Source organism: Podarcis melisellensis (assembly GCF_964234715.1).
Source record: "Podarcis melisellensis genome assembly, chromosome: 18".
Classification (NCBI taxonomy): domain Eukaryota; kingdom Metazoa; phylum Chordata; class Lepidosauria; order Squamata; family Lacertidae; genus Podarcis; species Podarcis melisellensis.
The window spans coordinates 6,896,000-6,917,122 of record NC_138536.1 but is presented as its reverse complement, the minus strand read 5'-3'; the positions used below and the strand labels follow the sequence as shown (position 1 = coordinate 6,917,122).

The 21,123-nt window shown below is 47.7% G+C and overlaps 1 protein-coding gene and 1 long non-coding RNA gene across 7 annotated transcripts in view; one reads left to right on the top strand and one right to left on the bottom strand.

Annotated features, from left to right (window-relative positions):
• The window catches only part of LOC309361041, a 559,475-nt gene that overhangs the window by 469,278 nt on the left and 69,074 nt on the right, over positions 1-21,123 (bottom strand). The window lies entirely within an intron of this gene.
• Positions 1-21,123, top strand: part of SEMA6B (semaphorin 6B) — a 388,774-nt gene that overhangs the window by 336,468 nt on the left and 31,183 nt on the right. For 5 of the 6 annotated variants that reach the window (XM_081895459.1, XM_081895455.1, XM_081895456.1 and 2 more), the window contains 4 exons: positions 6,081-6,213; positions 8,586-8,712; positions 12,222-12,285; positions 13,961-14,023. In XM_081895459.1, coding sequence (XP_081751585.1) covers positions 6,108-6,213; positions 8,586-8,712; positions 12,222-12,285; positions 13,961-14,023 — 360 coding nt within the window. In that variant the 5' untranslated portion in view covers positions 6,081-6,107. Of the gene's footprint in view, positions 1-6,080; positions 6,214-8,585; positions 8,713-12,221; positions 12,286-13,960; positions 14,024-21,123 lie in introns of those variants that run through there. The other variant, XM_081895460.1, reaches the window with a different exon arrangement.

The following is a 21,123-nucleotide window of genomic DNA, read 5'->3' as shown; positions in this document are numbered from 1 at the left end:
CTGACCATTACGTCCAGTCATGACCGACTCTGGGGTTGCGGGGCTCATCTCGCTTTATTGGCTGAGGGAGCCGGCGTACAGCTTCCAGGTCATGTGGCCAGCAGGACTAAGCTGCTTCTGGCGAACCAGAGCAGCGCACGGAAACGTCATTTACCTTCCCGCCGGAGTGGTACCTGTTTATCTACTTGCACTTGGACTTGCTTTTGAACTGCTAGGTTGGCAGGAGCAGGGACTGAGCAACGGGAGCTCACCCCATCGCGGGGATTCGAACCGCTGACCTTCCTATCGGCAAGCCCTAGGCTCTGTGTTTTAACCCACAGCGCCACCTGCGTCCCCTAGCCTGCACATAGCGAAGTCCAAAATTAATGCTTTTTTCTTTTTTAATGCATCAAGAGACTGGCATGTGTGTGTGTGTGTGTTGTGTCACGGATGTGCTTGGAAAAGTTTTGATAAAATATTAAGTGCCTCCCCACCACCACCTGTCCCTAAATGGGGGTTGGGGAACCCTCAAAAGTCCCAACTGAAAGGCCGGGACTTAAAAGAGTGCTAAGGTCTATTCATATATATTTGGTCCGGCAATAAAATAAAATAATAAAATAAAATAATGCGCCGTCTCATGCTGGTTCTCTCTCACACACACCATCCTCATCTTTCTCACATTCTCACATGTTTGGTGCATAAACACTCATGCCATTATCACCTGCCAGCTGAAGGTGAGAATGAGGATTGAAAACACCTCGGCTCAGAAGGGGTGTGTGAAGGACTTATTGCGCTTTTGTGTGTGTGTGTGTGTGTGTGTGTGTGAGAGAGAGAGAGAGAGAGAGAGAGAGAGAGAGAGAGAGAGAGAGAGAGAGAGAGAGAGAGAATGTTTCAGAATGAAACACTTTGGTGAACAGCCTAGTCATCAAAAGTGCAGCTCACATGGCTCCAATATATGCACATATACCTATTAAGGGTTGGGGTGCGGGTGGCGCTGTGGGTTAAACCACAGAGCCTAGGACTTGCCAAACAGAAGGTCGGCGGTTCAAATCCCCGCGACGGTGTGAGCTCCCGTTGCTCGGTCCCTGCTCCTGCCAACCTAGCAGTTCGAAAGCATGCCAGCGCAAGTAGATAAATAGGTACCACTCTGGCGGGAAGGTAAACCTTCTGACCTTCTGATTGGCAGGCCCAAGAGGCTCAGTGGTTTAAACCATAGCACCACCTGTGTGGGGGTATTAATACAGTCAAACCTTGGGTCCCGAACACCTCCGTTTTGGAATGCTTTGGCTCCCAAACGCCGAAAACCTGGAAGTGAATGCTCTGGTTTTCAAATGTTTTTCGGAAGCCGAGTGTCCTGCGCAGCTTCCACTTGAGTGCAAGAAGCTCCTGCAACCCATCAGAAGCCACACCTTGGTTGTTGAACATTTCGGAAGCCGAACGGGCTTCTGGAATAGCTTCCGAGGTTTGAATGTAGTAAAAATATCATTATGGAAATGGGACGTCCCTATTTTAATTGGAGAAATGTGGGGGGGGGTTATGCCACTGCATTCCCTGTGGAGAACACCCTGGAGAAGCAGACCTCTGCATCCAGCAGGATTGGACCCTCCAGCTGAGGAGGGGAGGGTTCAATCCTGCTCGGTTTTGCTGCGTGCACCTGTTCCGCTGTCTGGTGTGCACAGCCACAGCTCAGTGTGGGGCTGTTTAAAATCGCTGCAGTGCTTGCAAAGAGTGTTGTTGTTTAGTCGTTTAGTCGTCTCCGCCTCTTTGTGACCCCCTGGACCAGAGCATGCCAGACACTCCTGTCTTCCACTGCCTCCCGCAGTTTGGTCGAACTCATGCTGGTAGCTTCGAGAACACTGTCCCACCATCTCATCCTCTGTTGTCCCCTTCTCTTTCCCAACATCAGGGTCTTTTCCAGGGAGTCTTCTCTTCTCATGAGGTGGCCAAAGTCTTGGAGCCTCAGCTTCAGGATCTGTCCTTCCAGTGAGCACTCAGGGCTGATTTCCTTCCAAATGGAGAGGTTTGATCTTCTTGCAGTCCATGGGACTCTCAAGAGTTTCCTCCAGCACCAGAATTCAAAAGCATCCATTCTTCGGTGATCAGCCTTCTTCATGGTCCAGCTCTGACTTCCATACATAACTACTGGGAATACCATAGCATCCTGGATTACTTAAACTAAAAGGCTAAAACTAGCCTATCTAAGCTTCCTTGCTGAACTCACAAACATGAGGAAGGAAGGCTATATCTAATAAAGCATCTATTGTTGTTTAGTCGTTTAGTTGTGTCCGACTCTTCGTGACCCCCTGGACCAGAGCACGCCAAGCATTCCTGACTTCCACTGCCTCCCACAGTTTGGTCAAACTCATGCTGGTAGCTTCATGAACACTGTCCCACCATCTTGTCCTCTGTCGTCCCCTTCTCCTTGTGCCCTCCATCTTTCCCAGCATCAGGGTCTTTTCCAGGGAGTCTTTCTCTTTTCATGAGGTGGCCAAAGTCTTGGAGCCTCAGCTTCAGGATCTGTCCAGCCCAGCCTTCTGACCGTTGTCCGGACAGCTCATCCTGGGCCGATTGAGGGTATCTCAGCCCAGCTCAGCTGAAGTCCAGTCCTGCCCAAAGCAGACTGGATTCAGGCTTCGACTGAATCTAGTGCACCGCCTTAGAATGTGCCGTGTTCATTAAAATATTTATAAACCACACTTGCTCAGCAAATATTACAAGGTGTTGTGCGACATAAATACACAACCCAACAAGAACAACATTGGTAAAGACATCAGCGGTGCGTCTGTGGGTGGCGAAAAATAATACCCATGTTGCCAACACCTGTCTGAACAGTTCTGTTTTCCAAAGACAGTTTGAAAGAGTACAGAGAAGAAGAAATTGACAGGCTGGGTGTTATGTACTGAGTTGAATAGGATCCAAAATGCAGCAGTCTGATTGGTCCTAGAACAATAGGATTCAAAATGCAGCAGTCTGATTGGTCCTAGAACAATAGGATTCAGAATGCAGCAGTCTGATTGGTCCTAGAACAATAGGATTCAGAATGCAGCAGTCTGATTGGTCCTAGAACAATGCAGCAGTATGATTGGTCTGCAGGAGCCACCCAATCCGACTCCAGGTGGAAGTGAATCCACAACCTGATTGGCTTACAGGAAAATTCTAGAATTAGCCAATCACGTGCAGCCCTTTGTGTAAATAATGTATATAATGCAGATACTTTGAGCGGACTCACATTCCTCCTCACCACTATGAGCTGAATAAAGAGCATGAAATCCACTCTTGACTCTATTTCACGGGGTCTCCTGCTTAAGCCCCTTTCCGCTGTAAAAGCTGAGCAAACCTACAGGGCAAAGTGACCCGTGGTGATGATGATATTTATTTAAACCCCAATTTTCCCCTGACAGGCATTCAAGGCTGCTTACAGATCAAAACAACAACCAGCTAAAAACATACGGAGAGAAACAATCAAAACACGGATAGAATTTTATATTATATATATATAGTACACACACACCTCTCATAGAAATAATTACGATAAAAACAAGAACACCTCTGCCTTGTCTGGATTGATGACTCAGCTACACAACTGCAAATATAATGTTTTAAGTGTGCTTTTAAGCGCATTATACTAAGGGGACACTAGATGATGATGGTGAGCTGACGGCAAATTCAATAAATTCAAATTTGTTTAATGGTGAAGCTACTTTCTGGAACCATAATCGGAAATGAAACACAGCTGCCCTTTGAAATTTGCCCTTTCCCGCCCTTTGAAATCCACACAGATTTTGTAGTGCTGTTCTCCAGCCAAGTAATATGTACCGAAATGCAAAGACGGGGGGGGGGGTGGAAAGGTGAATTGAAATGCGTGCATCAGGGGAAAGCGTTCGTGGAACTGCGTCTGTAGTGAAAACCACGTGCAAAAGTGCATCGTATTAGGGAAAATAGAATCATAGAATCCTAGAGTTGGAAGAGACCCCAAGGGCCATCGAGTCCAACCCCCTGCCAAGCAGGAAACACCATCAGAGCACTCCTGACATATGGTTGTCAAGCCTCTGCTTAAAGACCTCCAAAGAAGGAGACTCCACCACACTCCTTGACAGCAAATTCCACTGTCCAACAGCTCTTACTGTCAGGAAGTTCTTCCTCATGTTTAGGAGGAATCTTCTTTCTTGTAGTTTGGATCCACTGCTCCATGTCCGCTTCTCTGGAGCAGCCGAAAACAACCTTTCTCCCTCCTCTAGGTGACATCCTTTTATATATTTGAACATGGCTATCATATCACCCCTTAACCTCCTCTTCTCCAGGCTAAACATGCCCAGCTCCCTTAGCCGTTCCTCATAAGGCATCGTTTCAAATAGCTTTGCAAAAGCGTGTTCTCTCCAAATGAAAGAGAACTAAACTTTGGAAGGGGGAATAAGAAACTAAAAGAAACATTCCCGAAAAAGTATACATTCCCAAAAAAACCGGAGGCTTTTTTATTAGGGATAATAGGAGAGGAAGTAAAAAAGGAAGATCATAAATTATTCTAATCTGCTACAGCAGCAGCTAGGATCCTCGTGGCTCAAATGTGGAAATTACTCACAACAGTAACGGAATGGCAGGCCAAATTTTTTGAGTATACAGAATCAGCTAAAACGACTTATAAAATTCGAGACCAAAAAGGGACAAAGTTTGAAGAAGAGTGGGGTGAATTTGTTGCATACATAAGAATTAACTGTAGAAGTTTAAAAACAGTAGCCGGGTTAACATAAATCCTGTGAAGTGTATAGAAGGTGAATAAGAACCTGCAAGAGAAGATATATATTAAGAAAACTGAAGCAGGGAAGGAAGGAAGTCTGGGCGTGAATATACGCAGAGTAAATAAGATGACATAAAATGATGACTGTAAAAGACTGTTTTATTTTTGTTTGTGAAAAACTGAATAAAAAGCGTGTGTGTTTTTTAAAAAGAAGAAACTAAAAGAAACCAAAACTGATGGATTCGCTACCTCCTTAAGTGTTAAATGCTTCTTAAATTGCGCTGTGATTCCTGCAGGCCCTTTGGGGTCCACCATTCTTTGATTCTAAAAAATGCTTTACTTGTGGGGAGTAACTGGGCTCCCTTGGAACATGGGAGCATCAGTATTGTGGGTCTGAAACACGAAACTGGCAATGTGGGCAGGCGGGGAGGTCCTGTCATTTGGGATTCTCTGGTCAGTGAGAGATCAGGATGAGGGAATCAAAAGAGCTTCTTGTCTTATGACACAGACAGCTGACCAACCTGTTGGCTCTCAACAACTGGCGAGTGCATCTGTCTGTCGGAAACCAATGTGCAAATGTTCTCCCTAATCCTCTTTTTCACAGGCGAGCTAACCACCCCCCTGCCCCATCACACCTTGTTATTCTACAAAACAGGTGTTGCACGCACCATTTTGAAACCAAACTATTCAGAACTTCCTCTATGGCTTCCTTTTCCTTTTGTTTCTAGCGGAGACATTTGGGTGGGGGGAGGGAGCTCCCAAAGCAAAAGTGAATTAATTTAGGTGAGATGCCTTGCTTCAGCCAGACCTTGGGAAGTTCATTTTTGAAAGGAACTACTGCCGTACCTTGGACGCGGGTGGCGCTGCGGTCTAAACCCCTGAGCCTCTTGGGCTTGCCGATCAGAAGGTCGGCGGTTCGAATCCCTGTGCTCGGTCCCTGCTCTTGCCAACCTAGCAGTTCGAAAGCACGCCAAAGTGCAAGTAGATAAATAGGTACCACTCCAGTGGGAAGGTAAAAGGCATTTCCGTGAGATGAGCGCCACAACCCCAGAGTCGGCTGCGACTGGACCTAATGGTCAGGGGTCCCTTTACCTTTACCTGAGCTGGTTTGGGGAGCATTTGTGCAAGATCCAGAGGTGTGAGGGAAATTTCTGGAGGGTGGGAGAACAACGCACCCCTTTCCACGCCTGTGGGCTACTATCTCCCTCCCTTCCTTGGCCATGCCATCCCTCTGGTCCTCTGATTCTGCCCCCCTGCCTCCCATGCGTTTTATCGGGGCTCAGTGCACCACAGGTTGTTATCAACGCGGACCACAACACACCCGGCTAATGGCTTAACATTATTCTGTCATCTTGAACCCCTGCAGGTGTGAGGCGTGCTCCGAGAGGAGACGATGAGGCCCGCCTGTCTGCCGCTCGTCCTACTTTTCCTACTGGAGGGGGAAATTCACGCACTCTTCCCCGAAGAGCCCGGTCCCATCAGTGTGGCCCTTGACGACTGTAAGTGAGGCTGGGACAGGATGTGGCCGAAGGAGGATGGAGCTGGGCTGGTGCTACTTAAAAAGGGGGGGGGCTAGCCTAATTCCCTCTGCCACCCCCCAAAAAAATATTTTTCATTCTCGCCAAGAGTAAGGGAATCTGTGGGGCCATCAAAGAAGTCATGGAAGTCCAGCTCCCATCCCATAATGGTCAGCGGTCGAAGCCAAAGGGACTTTCTTGCTCCACAAACACGGTGTGCAGTTTTATTTCTCGCCTAAACACCTCCCATCTGGGCGGGCCTCCCCAGTCACTCTGGGCAGCTCCCAACAGAAGATTAAAAAACACGATAAAAGATCAAACATTAAAAACTTCCCTAAACAAGGCTGCCTTCAGATGTCTTCTAAAAGTCAGACAGTTGTTTATTTCCTTGACATCTGGTGGGAGGGCATACCACAGGGCGGGTGCCACTACCGAGAAGGCCCTCTGCCTGGTTCCCTGTCACCTCGCTTCTCGCAGGGAGGGAACCGCCACAAGGCCCTCGGAGCTGGACCTCAGTTTCCGGGCTGGACAATGAGGATGGAGACGCTCCTTCAGGGATACAGGACCGAGGCCGTTTAGGGCTTTAAAGGTCAGCACCAATGCTTTGACTTGTGCTCCAAAAAGTCCTGGGAGCCAATGTAGATCTTTCAGGACCGGTGTTATGTGGTCCCGGCGGCCGCCCCCAGTCCCCAGTCTAGCTGCCGCATTCTGGATTAATTGTAGTTTCCAAGCGGCCTTCAAAGGTAGCCCCACATGGAGCGCATTGCAGTAGTCCAAGCGGCAGATAACCAGAGCCTGCACCACTCTGGCGAGACAGTCTAGTGTTATGAGAGGGAGAGAAATTCTTTTTCTCTTTCCACTTTCTACATGCCCGGCATAATTTTGTAAACTTACTCAACTTTTCACTGAACGAAAAACTCCCCAATTCTGCACCCTTTCTCCCTGGAGGAGTTGCCCCAGCCCCGTGATAATTACGCTGGCCTTTTTCTGAAACCCTTTTCAACGCTTCGGTGTCCTTTTTTTGAGGTCAGGCGGTCAGAACTGCACATAGCACTCCACATGCGGTCCGTGTGTCATGTATGCTTGACCTGACATTCCTGGCATTCTAGGGGGTTGGACTAGATGAGTCTGAGATGTCCCTAAGATTCCATTCCATTCTATTCAATTTGCACCATGGATGAGAGATGGGGCCTCCTTTGTGTCGGTGAAGGTGCCTGATCTGAAAGGCACTTTTAAAAATTATTCCGACAGCTTTTGTTTTTATGAGGTAGACGGTGGGTTTCGTTCAATGTGAGTCCTTCTCAGAGGTCTATTAATTCCAATGGGTCTATTCCAGCCGTAGGCCAACTCAGCCCTCCAGCTGTTTTGGGACTACAACTCCCATCATCCCTAGCTAACAGGACCAGTGGTCAGGGATGATGGGAGTTGTAGTCCCAAAACATCTGGAGGGCCGAGTTTGCCTATGCCTGGTCTCTCCTGGTCTGCCCCGCAGAGGACCTTAAGGTCCATGAATAACCATAGTTTAGAGGTCCCGGGCCCTAAGGAAGTCAGACTATCCTCCAACAGGGCCAGGGCCTTCTCAGTGATGGCTCCGATCTGGTGGAATGCTCTGTCCCAGGAGACCAGGGCCCTGCAGGATTTAACCTCTTTCCGTCAGGCCTGTAAGACAGAGCTATTCCGCCTGGCCTCTAATTTGAATTCAGCCTGATCTTCTATTTCCCTTCTCTTCCCTCCCTCTCCCCTTTAATGAAGATCACCCGCTCTGAGACCCCACAGCTAATTCTCCCCTGGCCTCCTCGCTGGCCCAAGTGGGACCAATTCAGCCAGCTAGCCCTGGGGATTATCTAATGGATTTTTGAATTTTATTGTTAATAATGTTTTTATACTGTATTTTAGGCTGCTTTTATAATTAAGTGTTTTAAATTTGTTGTTAGCCGCCCTGAGCCCGGTTTTTGAACCGGGAAGGGCAGGGTAAAAATAAAAAAATGTTGTTGTTGTTATTATTATTATTAATAATAATAATAATAATAATAATAATAATAATCTACTGACCCTGGTCTCTAGTATCTGTATACATTACTGGAGGTATCTGCACCATACATTTAAAGCACATGACTTTCTCCCATGGAATCCTGGGAACTGTCGTATGTTAAGGTTGGCGACTACTACAGCTCTGTGAGGGTGCATGCTACAGCTCCCAGAATCCTTTGAGGCAAGCCACATGCCCTGAATGTGCTTCGGCTGCATGGTGTGGCTGTGGACCCGGTTTCCACTGGAAGAGTGATCTTTATTATTTACATAAACGTAAATAAACTTCTCCAACTTCCCCTTGACCTTCTCTCGCTTTCCCCCAGATGTGAAGCATTACCCGGTCTTCGTGGGCAACGGGATGGGCCGGTTTTCCAGCCAAGATGGCGGCGCAGAGCGCCTCAGGATCCAACGAATGTTGACGTTCAACAGGACGTTGTACATAGGAGACAGGTAACCCCATACAACCCAGCCATACTGGCATGTTAAGATGTTCCTGGCGTCCCTATAGCATTCCGAAGCTCAGTGCATGATTTAGAAACGGGGACAGTGGTTACTTGGTGAAGGCAAGAGGGACTTATTCCCTTCGAAAAACTGAGAGCTGCAATATGAATTGCCTATGGTGGACGCGGGTGGCGCTGTGGGTTAAACCACAGAGCCTAAGACTTGCCGATCAGAAGGTCGGCGGTTCGAATCCCCGTGACAGGGTGAGCTCTCGTTGCTCAGACCCTGCTCCTGCCCACCTAGCAGTTTGAAAGCACATCAAAGTGCAAGTAGATAAATAGGTACCACTCCAGCGGGAAGGTAAACGGTGTTTCCATGTGCTGCTCTGGTTTGCCGGCCACATGACCCGGAAGCTGTATGCCGGCTCCCTTGGCTAATAAAGCGAGATGAGCGCTGCAACCCCAGAGTCGTTTCACCTTTACCTTATGGTGAAATAATACCCTCCTAGCGTCCCAATTTTCCAGGGACAGTCCCGGAATTACGAAAGCCATCCCAGCTTCCTGTCTGATCCCAGAATGTCCCTATTTGCTGGCCCGTCCATGAGAAGGGAAAGCCACTCTGCGCATGTTCAAATGCACTCTCTCCTCAGTGACCCCGCAATGTGAGGCTCCTGCGCCTTTAAGAGTAGCATCGAATATTTGTTGGAGGAGCCAAAGGGGGGTGGAAGCGGAGACATATTACAAAGGGGGTGCAGAGTTGCCTAGCTTGCGAACTGCTGCATCTCCATAGCAACCTGAAATCCACAGGAAGAGCACAGCAGAAAAAAAGCAGGATAAATTAAGAATGGCGAGGCCGGGTTAAGGCACTCTGCCTGGTAGATTTCAGCGTGCTCCGCAAACTGCTGCCTTGCCTAATTTCAGAGTTGTGCGGCCTTCCCAGAATGAGGTCTAGAGCCTTGTTGCGAGGTATATAGTGAGGCCGCGGTTTCTGCCCTGCCCTGCCCTGCCCTGCCCTGCCCTGCGCTCACCACAAACCACGCTGTTTCCGTCACACTGCGTTCCGGCTTCTGCTGAAACCTTCGCTATATTCACCTTGCGACGCTCACAGTGGCCAAAACTAAAGCAATTAATAGGGCTGTGCATCAGATTCAGGCAAGGCCTATTCACAGCGACTCAGGAGTCAGATGAGTCAGTTTCAGACAGCAGTAGATTGTCCAAAGATGCAAAATCTCAAAGAATTAGAAGAAGAAGAAGAAGAAGAAGAAGAAGAAGAAGAAGAAGAAGAAGAAGAAGAAGAAGAAGAAGAAGAAGAAGAAGAAGAAGAAGAGGAGGAGGAGCTATTTTAATAAAATTCGTCAAGATCTACATTAACGACATGGGCTGTGAATACCAGCTGAATACCAGCTAAGTCAGGTAGTTGTTTATTTCGTTGACATCTGGCAGGAGGGCGTTCCACAGGGCGGGCGCCACCACCGAGAAAGCCCTTTGCCTGGTTCCCTATAACCTCGCTTTTCGCACAGAGGGAACCGCCAGAAGGCCCTCAGAGCTGGACCTCAGTGTCCGGGCTCAAAGATAGGGATGGAGACGCTCCTTCAGGTCTACTGGGCCGAGGCCATTTAGGGCTTTAAAGGTCAACACCAACACTTTGACTTGTGCTCAGAAACGTACTGGGAGCCAATGTAGGTCTTTCAAGACCGGTGCGATATGGTCTCGGCGGCCGCTCCCAGTCCCCAGTCTAGCTGCCGCATTCTGGATTAGTTGTACTTTCCATTGGGTGGGCTGGCTCTTGAATGCTCATGATGCATAGCCGTTTTAGATGCTTTGGGGTGGTATCCGCACCCCCACCCCAATAAAGCGCTAAATCACCTCTAGACATGTACATGGATTTCTCCTCAGTGCACTGTCTTCTTCCCTCCTTCCACACCTCCCCCTGGAGCCTTAGAATCATAGAATCATAGAGTTGGAAGAGACCACAAGGGCCATCGAGTCCAACCCCCTGCCAAGCAGGAAACACCATCAGAGCACTCCTGACATATGGTTGTCAAGCCTCTGCTTGTTGTTGTTGTTGTTGTTGTTGTTGTTGTTGTTGTTCTTCTTCTTCTTCTTCTTCTTCTTCTTCTTCTTCTTCTTCTTCTTCTTCTTCTTCTTCTTCTTCTTCTTCTTCTTCTTCTTCTTCTTGAAGAACTCAGAGAAGCTATGAACTATGCCGAGCAGGGCACCCAAGATGAACAGGTCATAGTGGAGAGTTTTGACCAAACGTGATCCACCTGGAGGAGGAACCGGCAAGCCACTCCAGTATCCCTGCCAAGAAAACTCCATGGACAAAGACAACAAGCCTCTGCTTAAAGACCTCCAAAGAAGGAATCATAGAACAGAATCATAGAATCATAGAGTTGGAACGTCCTAAGGAAAAGCGGGACATTCTGTGATGAAATCAGAAACCAGGATGGCTTCTGTAAATCTGGGACTGCCTCTGGAAAATAGGGACACTTGAAAGGGTCTGTTAACAGGGTAGTGGTCCCTTTAGTGTAGAGCCTTGCTCTCCATTGCATAGGAGCATCTTGCACATCATAAATCCCGTTCTGGGTATATAATTTTTATCTATTTGTGTTTTTAATGGGACTTTTAAAGTCTGGGCTGCGCAGATGGGGTTGGTGGGGTAATGAAGCGCGACTCTGCCGTTTGTAAACAGAGCGCCTGGATGAGCCGCTGAGGCCAGGAGACCCGTCAGTCACAAGTGGCGGTGATGTGCCTTTTGGGTTGCACACAAGAAACTGTACGTACTTGGTTTTGGCATCCAAACTTGCTTACCCTTCAGGGCGGTGGCACAGGGCGTCTTAGGTGAATGCTAGGGCGCACCCACCGTCACTGATGGAAGTCGTGGTCTAGGTAGAAGTTCAATTTGGCTCACGTTTAAAGGAGAACCCACCGGATTTGCATTTTCTATGTCCAGTTCTGGGCACCACAGTTCAAGAAGGACACTGACAAACTGGAACGTGTCCAGAGGAGGGCAACCAAAATGGTCAAAGGCCTGGAAACGATGCCTTATGAGGAACGGCTAAGGGAGCTGGGCATGTTTAGCCTGGAGAAGAGGAGGTTAAGGGGTGATATGATAGCCATGTTCAAATATATAAAAGGATGTCACATAGAGGAGGGAGAAAGGTTGTTTTCTGCTGCTCCAGAGAAGCGGACACGGAGCAATGGATCCAAACTACAAGAAAGAAGATTCCACCTCAACATTAGGAAGAACTTCCTGACAGTAAGAGCTGTTCGACAGTGGAATTTGCTGCCAAGGAGTGTGGTGGAGTCTCCTTCTTTGGAGGTCTTTAAGCAGAGGCTTGACAACCATATGTCAGGAGTGCTCTGATGGTGTCTCCTGCTTGGAAGGGGGTTGGACTCGATGGCCCTTGTGGTCTCTTCCAACTCTATGATTCTATGGTCTTCTAAAAGATGGGAGAGGAAGCAGAATATCTCAGACTTCATTTTTTTTATTTTTTTCTCCCTTTCTTTTCTTCTCAGGGACAACTTGTACCGCATCAGCCTTGAACCCGAGGCCTCGGCCAGTGAAATGCGCTACCATCAAGTACGTGATAAATCTCAAAAGTGAAGGGTCTTTGTAGCCCTTGTCAGTGAAATTAATTTGCATGATTAACTTAGGCCCATTCATTGCAATGGGACTACTCTGAGCAGGACCAAAGTTGGCTGGATAGTGTACTTTTTTCTGGGGGTACTCAAGGTTACGCAGTACCAGCACCTTTAAATATATACCGTATTTTTCGCTCTATAGGACGCACTTTTTCTCCTCCAAAAATTAAGGGAAAATGTTTGTGTGTCCTGTGGAGCGAATGCAGGCTCCTTGGCTTCAGCGAAAGCAACGTGAAGCCTCCGAAGCGCAGAGGGAGCGCTCTCTCTGCGCTCCGGAGGCTTCGCGTTGCTTTCGCTGAAGCCTGGAGAGCGAGAGGAGTCGGTGCGCACTGACCCCTCTCGCTCTCCAGGCTTCAGGGATAGCCGCCTGAAGCCTTTGGAGCACAGCGGGACCTTGCGCTGCACTCCAAAGGCTTCGGGTTCCTTTAGCTGAATCCGGGAGAGCAAGACTCTCCCGGCTTCAGCAGAGAGGAGAGTTGTGCAGCGCCCCTTCAGTGAAGCGGGGGGAGAAATGGAAGGGGCTCCGTTTCTCCTGCCACTTTGCTGAAGGGGCGCTGAGCAGAGAGGGGGAGAATTTTTTTTCTTGTTCTCCCCCTCTAAAACAAGGTGCGTCCTATGGTCGGATGCGTCCTATAGAGCGAAAAATACGGTATATTAAAAGTTCAACACTTTCTGTAACATCGTAGGTACCAGCACCTTTTTTAAAAAAAGCACTGGATCGAACCCAATGTTTTGAAACGAAAGACCCTGCTAAAAAGTACACCCTTGGAGGTTGACTGCCTCTTAGATGGATATGGATCTTCACAGGACTGGGCTATTTTTAAATAGGCTTTTATTGATTTTCTCAGTAAAACAGAACGGAGATATAACAGTACAGAACACACCCAATAAGAGCAGGTGTCACAGCTCAGCAGCATAGCAAAGAGGGCATTTTTGAAATGGATACTGAGCCCGGGGAAAAGAGGCAACAGGAAATTACAGGCTAGAACCAGGGAGGTCCCTCCGAAAGAAGATTTTTCAGTGCAAATGAAACCATGTCTGCTCAGAAGTAAGTCCTATGGAATGCAATGAGACTTACTCCTAGGCAAACTGGGTTATGGTTGCAGCCTTTGGGTGGCAATCAACTACTGTACGTTTTATACTGAGAGCAGAACTGCTGGAATTAATGCACCACATTCATTCATTTCGGTGGGTCTACTCGGTGAGTAAAACTTAGCTGAATACCACTTTGGTTGATAAATCTTATACCTTGGATCCCAAATGCCTTGGTACTCAGACGTTTTGGCTCCCGAACGATCGAAAACCGGAAGCAAGTGTTCTGGTTTGCAAACATTCCTTGGAACCCGAACATCTGACAGGGCTTCCATGGCTTCCGATTGGCTGCAGGCGCTTCCTGCAGCCAATCGGAAGCCGCGCTTTGGTTTCTGAACGTTTTGGAAGTCGAACGGACTTCTGGAACAGATTCCGTTCAATTTCCAAGGTACAACTGTACTGTTTAGAAGTGTGTTTTGGGGGGTGGAGGGGAAGAGACTACAGCGCCCTCCACACAGATATCATTGTCTCCCTGTTTTTCTTTCACCCATTTTTGTTGTTGTTGTTTGGTCTTTGCCTAGAAACTGACATGGAGGTCGAATCAGCACGATATCAACATCTGCCGGATGAAAGGAAAACACGAGGTAAGTCTGTTTTGCAGCACCTTACAATGCCAAGTTCACATATAAATGCACATAACTGTATTAGTGGGGGAAATAGCATGCAAAAAATGTGTTGTTTTAGGGGAAATTGCTTTGGGGAAATGTGTTTACAGTGGCACCTTGGTTCTTGAACGCCTCCGTTGTCGTGCGTTTTGGTTCTCAAATGCCGAAAATCCGGAAGTAAATGCTTCCGTTTTCGAACATTTTTCAGAACCCAAGTGTGCAACGCATTTTCTGCTGAGTGCAAGAAGGTTTGCAACCAATGGGAAGCCACGCCCCGGTTATCGAACGTTTTGGAAGCTGAACGGGCTTCTGGAACGGATTCGTTCGAGATCCGAGGCAGCCACTGTATTAGGCAAAATTGCACACCGAATGGTGTCTATCAGGAGAAATTTGCCTAAGATGCCAATGAATTTGCATGGGGACTTTTCTAAAAATAAAAAAAGTTTGCAAACAGATGTGAAAATGTGCAGAGCTGAGGGTAAGATTGGAAAAATAAGAAACTGGAACCTTATCAGGAAGAGGAGACCCAGGGAACAGCTGGCCAGAAATCTCCACTTTGCGATGCTTTTTAACATCCAGGTCCTGGGCTAACATAACTGACGCCGTGCTCCGAAGAAAGCTGGATTCAGCAGCTTGAAGAAATCATTACGCTTGCCAGTAATGACATCTTTTACATAATTGGTTCTGCCACTCACGGTGTTGCACACTCAAGCGTGTTCAGAGCACCTAGATTTCGCCCCCCCACCCTCAATCTCGCATCTAAAGTGGCACAGAGTTTTCCCCCTCAACATTCTCATACGTCTGCAAAACTATGCAGAGCCTCCGATACACTAACTTTAAGGAACTGCAGCTTAACTTGGGATGCCATTTCTGTCAGAAATTGCGTCCAGGCGGAATTTCCAAAAATCGGTAAAAAAATGTCCAGGGAAACCCAGGCGTATGGCAACCGGTGTCGGGAGTGTTGATTTTTTGGGTGAATTTCCTTAAAAATAGCTGAAAAACATCAACGTCCTAAGGAAAAGCAAGACATTCCGGGATCAAGTCAAAAACTTGGGATGGCTTCTGTAAATGCAGGACTTTTTGTTGTTTAGTCGCTTAGTCGTGTCCGCCTCTTCGTGACCCCCTGGACCAGAGCACGCCAGGCCCTCCTGGCTTCCACTGCCTCCCGCAGTTTGGTCAAACTCATGCTGGTAGCGTCAAGAACACTGTCCCACCATCTCGTCCTCTGTCGTCCCCTTCTCCTTGCGCCCTCCATCTTTCCCAACATCAGGGTCTTTTCCAGGGAGTCTTCTCTTCTCATGAGGTGGCCAAAGTCTTGGAGCCTCAGCTTCAGGATCTGTCCTTCCAGTGAGCACTCAGGGCTGATTTCCTTCAGAATGGAGAGGTTTGATCTTCTTGCAGTCCATGGAACTCTCAAGAGTCTCTTCCAGCACCAGAATTCAAAAGCATCCATTCTTTGGCGATCAGCCTTCTTTATGGTCCAGCTCTCACTTCCATACATCACTACTGAATCCAGGACTACCACTGGAAAATAGGGACACTTGGAGAGATCCTCAGTGTGGTCCTTTGCTTTTGAATAGGATGTGTTGATTTTTAAGGACTCCTGGCCAATTTCTGCAGGTGTTTGGATGTCTAGCTCTAGAGTGACTCATCACTATAAATGGGTCAGCATTTCACAGAAATGTGGCAGGGGCGACTAAGGCCTTCCTAATCGCCAGGATATTTTCAAACTGAGCTTTGCAATAATAGGGACTAGGAGACTGCGTAAAGCAGAGGTCTTCAACCTTTCTGAGTCCACAGCTCCCTTGACCAACCACAGTGATACCACGGTTTTTGAACATATTGTGGTACCACAGGTTACAGACGCTTCAGGTTACAGACTCCTCTAACCCAGAAATAGTACCTCAGGTTAAGAACTTTGCTTCAGGATGAGAACAGAAATTGCACAGCAGCGGCAGCAGGAGACCCCATTAGCTAAAGTGGTACCTCAGGTTAAGAACAGTTTCAGGTTAAGAACAGACCTCCAGAACGAATTAGGTTCTTAACCCAAGGTACCGCTGTAATCTATTCTGGCAATCGTCTGGTGTCATTGTGACTTTAGGTGATTGACGGGTGGGCAGCCCCGCTCCTGTCAAATCTGGTCTGCGAGGGAAGGGAAAACAAAAGAACTGGCTGGATACACCCCTTCTTCGGTTCATCTCTAAGATTCTCTCATTCCAGCATCTCTGTCTCTCCTTTTGTACCTCGCTCAGCTGATCGGGGATGATGTGACCACTGTGACAAGGCCATGTTTTCAAGTAGTCAATGGCAGTGGCTCTCTGACAGCCCCACAGATCCAATACTCAAAATGGGAATGTACATTATGCTCTGTAGCCGTTTGATTACAGTCAGCGGCCAGGATCAAGATGAAAAACACCGACGAGAAAACCTAAAAGCTCAGAACAAAATAAAAGAGTACAGAATACAGTGGTACCTCGGTTTCTCGAACGTAATCCGTTCCGGAAGACTGTTCGAGTTCCGAAACGTTAGAAAACCGAGGCACAAAGGGCTGTCAGCAAATTCAGTTGAGAAAATTGAAAAACACACAGCGGGAGCTGTTTTGACTTCTGAGGCGCGTTCAAACACGGAAGCATTTACTTCCGGGTTTTCGGCGTTCGTGTTCCGAAAGGTTCGGCAACGGAGACGTTTGAAAACCGAGGTAGAGCATTTTGCTCTATTTCAAAGACCAAATTATCACAGGGATTAACTTTGTGTTCCTGTGAAGTGTTCGCTCACGTCCTTTAAATAGGCCACTAAAAGAGTTTGCAACCCAGCCTGCTTGCCCTGACACACACTTACCTCAGTTGCGAGGTGCTTGCAATCCCTGCTCCCCAGCTGCAGGCAAGGAGACTCCCCAGAGTTTCTCTCTGCTGGTCTTGAATCCTTTTGGGATGTCTCCTGGGAAACTCTGGCTCTTCTCCCTCGCACTCGGCCCAGGGAGGCATTAATAGAATCTGGAAATTGGATTTCGCACCGATTATGAGATGTGTCTGTTCCGATCAACAGACCAGAAATAATTAATTACAAAACCAATTATACCAGCCTCTTAATAAATCACGTTGGATATAAAATGTTTGCCGGGAGCTGAAGGAGAGTGTGAAACACGGTGCGCAGGTCCCAGAGAGGCTCCAGTTTGGGCCATCCAGAGACTTTCCCTGGGAGAACAGAGAGCGGTGGGGGTTAGAGGGTGAAAAATTATATGTATGCCACAGCAGCAGCAAGAATTCTCATCGCGAAGCATTGGAAGACACAAGACCTACCCACACTGGAAGAATGGCAGACGCAATTGATGGACTATATGGAACTGGCGGAGATGACTGGCAGAATCCGAGACCAGGGAGAAGAGTTGGTGGAAGAAGATTGGAGGAAATTTGAAATTTATTTACAGAAGCACTGTAAAATTTTTGAATGTTGATGGTATTGATTTGAATTGAAGGGGTTCTAGTAATAAGGTTAAGATTGGACTTATAACAGATAAATAGATAAACTAAATAATTAAATTTAATTAATTTGCTGAATTAAATTTTAAAAGGGATACAAAAAAGGGAGATGTGAGGAAGTCAGGAAAATAAGTTAATCAAAGAGGAGAAACTAAAAAAGAGGGATTTTTGTTTTTTCTTTTCTTTTTTTTCTTATACGTGCCTTTTTATCTTTATCTCTTTCTTTTTCATGCTTTAATGTTTGTATTTTTGTATTTTGTGACTTTGTATTTTTGTTCTCCTTTTTGTATTTTTTCTAAATCTTTTATTCCTAAAATCTAATAAAAATATTATTTTTAAAAAAAAAATAGAGGGTGAAAAATTAAACAGGGTTTACCGTATTTTTCACTCTATAGGGCACACTTTTTCCCCTCCAAAAATGAAGGGGAACTGTGTGTGCGTCCTGTGGAGCGAATGCAGGGGGGAGGCAGGCAGGAAAAGCTCCCAAAAGCCGCACACAAGTTCTTGTGGCCAGTCAGTCCCTTCTCCCTCCTTGTAGAAAACCCCACAGGAGCCGCCGCACACTCCTTAAACGGTGCTCGGCTCCTGTGGGCATTTGTGGGAGGTGGGAGTATTGCGATAACCACACGCAGCCTCTTCCTGCCGGAGAGGTTGCGCGGGGCTAAAGAAACCATAGCCCCATTCAGCCTCTCCCGGCTGGAGAGGTTGCGCGCGGCTATGGCAGAAGCTGTCTTGGCTTCTTTGCTCTTTGGGGCTGGGGGGGCAGAGCTGCCCCCCACCGCCAGCCCCACAAGCTCGGGGAGCTACGTGCCTTTCCACTGCTCCCCGACCAGCCCCAAAGAGCAGGTCGAAAGGAACCTGAAGCCTGGAGAGCGAGAGGGGTCGGTCCACAGTGGCATAGCATGGGTTGTCAGCACCCGGGGCAAGGCAAGTAATTTGTGCCCCCTAACCCGTGGATTGCGCCCCCTAACCCGTGGATTTGCGCCCCCTAACCCTAACCCCCAGATGTTGCGCCCGGTGCGGCCGGCACCCCCCGGCACCCCACACGCTACGTCACTGTTGGTCCGCACTGACCCCTCTCGCTCTCCAGGCTTCCAAGGTAGCCTTCTGAAGACCACTGAATGCACCTTGAACGGCACCTTGTTTTAGAGGGGGGAACAAGAGGGGGAAAATTCTCCCCCTCTCTGCGCAGCGACTCCTGCCACTTCGCTGAAGGGGCGCTGGGCAGAGGGGGGGAGAGAATTTTTTTTTCTTGTTCTCCCCCTCTAAAACAAGGTGCGTCCTATGGAGCGAAAAATACAGTAATTTGCCAAACGAGAAATGCCAGAGGCTGCCCTGTGGTCCTTCTCCAAATCCTAGGTATATTTGGCCGGGGGCGGAAGGGAGAGAAATCACCGTTCGGTTTGCATTTCAAGGTGAAATGACCAATGCACGCTTTTCCTAAACAAGGTGCAAACCAGCTCTCGAAATTCCTAGTTCTCCAAATTTCGCATCGCAGTTCTCCAGCCAAGCAGAGAAATGCACAGGCTTATAAAAAGGCACATTTTCAATCGGGGTAAAAATGAGGAACAGATACTGATAGCTTCATAACTCCAGATCCTCCAACATTTCTCTGATGAAAACAGGGGCATCTTATTCCATCCCCTCCAACATTTCTCCAGTGAAAATAGGGACATCTTATTCCATCCCCTCCAACATTTCCCCAATGAAAATAGAGGCATTTTATTCCATTCCCTTCAACATTTCTCAGAGGAAAATAGGGACGTCCTATTCCATCCTCTCCAACGTTTCTCTGATGAAAATAGGGACGTCCTATTCCATCCTCTCCAACGTTTCTCTCATGTAAATAGGGACGTCCTATTCCATCCCCTCCAACATTTTCCCAGTGAAGATAGGAACATCCTATTTCATCCCCTCCAACTTTTCTCTGAGGAAAATAGGGACATCCTATTCCATCCCCTCCAACATTTCTCTGAGGAAAATAGGGACATCCTATTTCATCCCCTCCAACATTTTTCTGAGGAAAATAGGGACATCTTATTCCACCCCCTCCAACATTTCTCTGAGGAAAATAGGGACTTCTTATTCCACCCCTCCAACATTTCCCCAATGAAAATAGTGACATCTTATTCCTTCCCCTCCAACATTTCCCTGATGAAAACAGGGACGTTCTAAGGAAAAGCGGGACATTCTGGGATCAAATCAGAAACCGGGACAGCTTCTGTAAATCCAGGACTGTCCCTGGAAAATAGGGGCACATGGAGGGTCTCCATTTCTGGGGATTAAAACACACACACACACCATTTTTCCCCCCTGCCTCCCACCCTGGCAGGGATGATGGCTTTGAAAGATGAAGTAGAGATGCTAGCAGGAAGTGGGGAAGTGAGGGGATTTTGCGAGGAGGGGGGGAATGGCTCACCCAACCCCGTTCCTCTCTCTCTCTCTCTTTCTCTCTCTGGCCTGTTCGGAAACCATGGAAACAGAGAGGGAAGAAAGGTGCTTAGATGGGAGAGCAAAGAGAGAGGATGAGAACTCACAATAGAAACAGAAAGGTCTGTGCTAGAGCAGGCGAGGGTGAAGGAGAAGAGGTAGCAAGCTTGGAGTCAAATAGCTGGCCACAGAGATGGGGTGGCGGGAGCGAAAAAGGTGCCCTTTCCCATTTGTTACCAGTAGTATTATTACTACTGATACCCGCACGAGATATAAAGAGTGAGGTGTAAATGTCAAGATATCGCCAACAGCAAGTTTTTTTTAAAAAAAACAAGCACAACCTGAAACCAGGGAGAAGATGAGAGACTCCATTTTGCTCACGTTTAAAGGTGGGGGGGGGGGGAGTGAGAGCTGGACCATAAATAGGCTGATCGCCGAAGAATGGGTGCTTTTGAATTCTGGTGCCGGAGGAGACTCTTGAGAGTCCCATGGACTGCAAGAAGATCAAACCTCTCCATTCGGAAGGAAATCAGCCCTGAGTGCTCACTGGAAGGACAGATCCTGAAGCTGAGGCTCCAAGACTTTGGCTACCTCATGAGAAGAGAAGACTCCCTGGGAAAGACCCTGATGTTGGGAAAGATGGAGGGCACAAGGAGAAGGGGACGACAGAGGACGAGATGGTTGGATAGTGTTCTCAAAGGTGCCAACATGAGTTTGACCAAACTGCGGGAGGCAGTGGAAGACAGGAGTGTCTGGCATGCTCTGGTCCAGGGGGTCACGAAGAGTCGGACACGACTAAACTGACCAAACCCGTAGTTTGTGAAACGATACGCAAACGATTCCGCTTCGCTATCTGCGCCCTTAGAAATTTGGAGACCCAGTTCCCTGACAGAACCATGCGTGCAAAGAGGCGTCTGTCCAGGAAAAGTGTGCTTTGAAACGGCATGGATTAGATCGATTTAAAAATAAAAACTCTACGCCGCACTTCATCCAAGCATCACAGGGCAGTTTGCAATATAAAAGCGCACACACACAAAAATGCACAGTGTAATAACAAACAAAACAATAGCATGCAAACATGTCCATGATTCCTGGTCAAAAAACACTGCTTTTGGGGGGTGAAGGGAACTTCTATGGTTTGAGAGTTTCGTTGGATTCTATTGTACATCT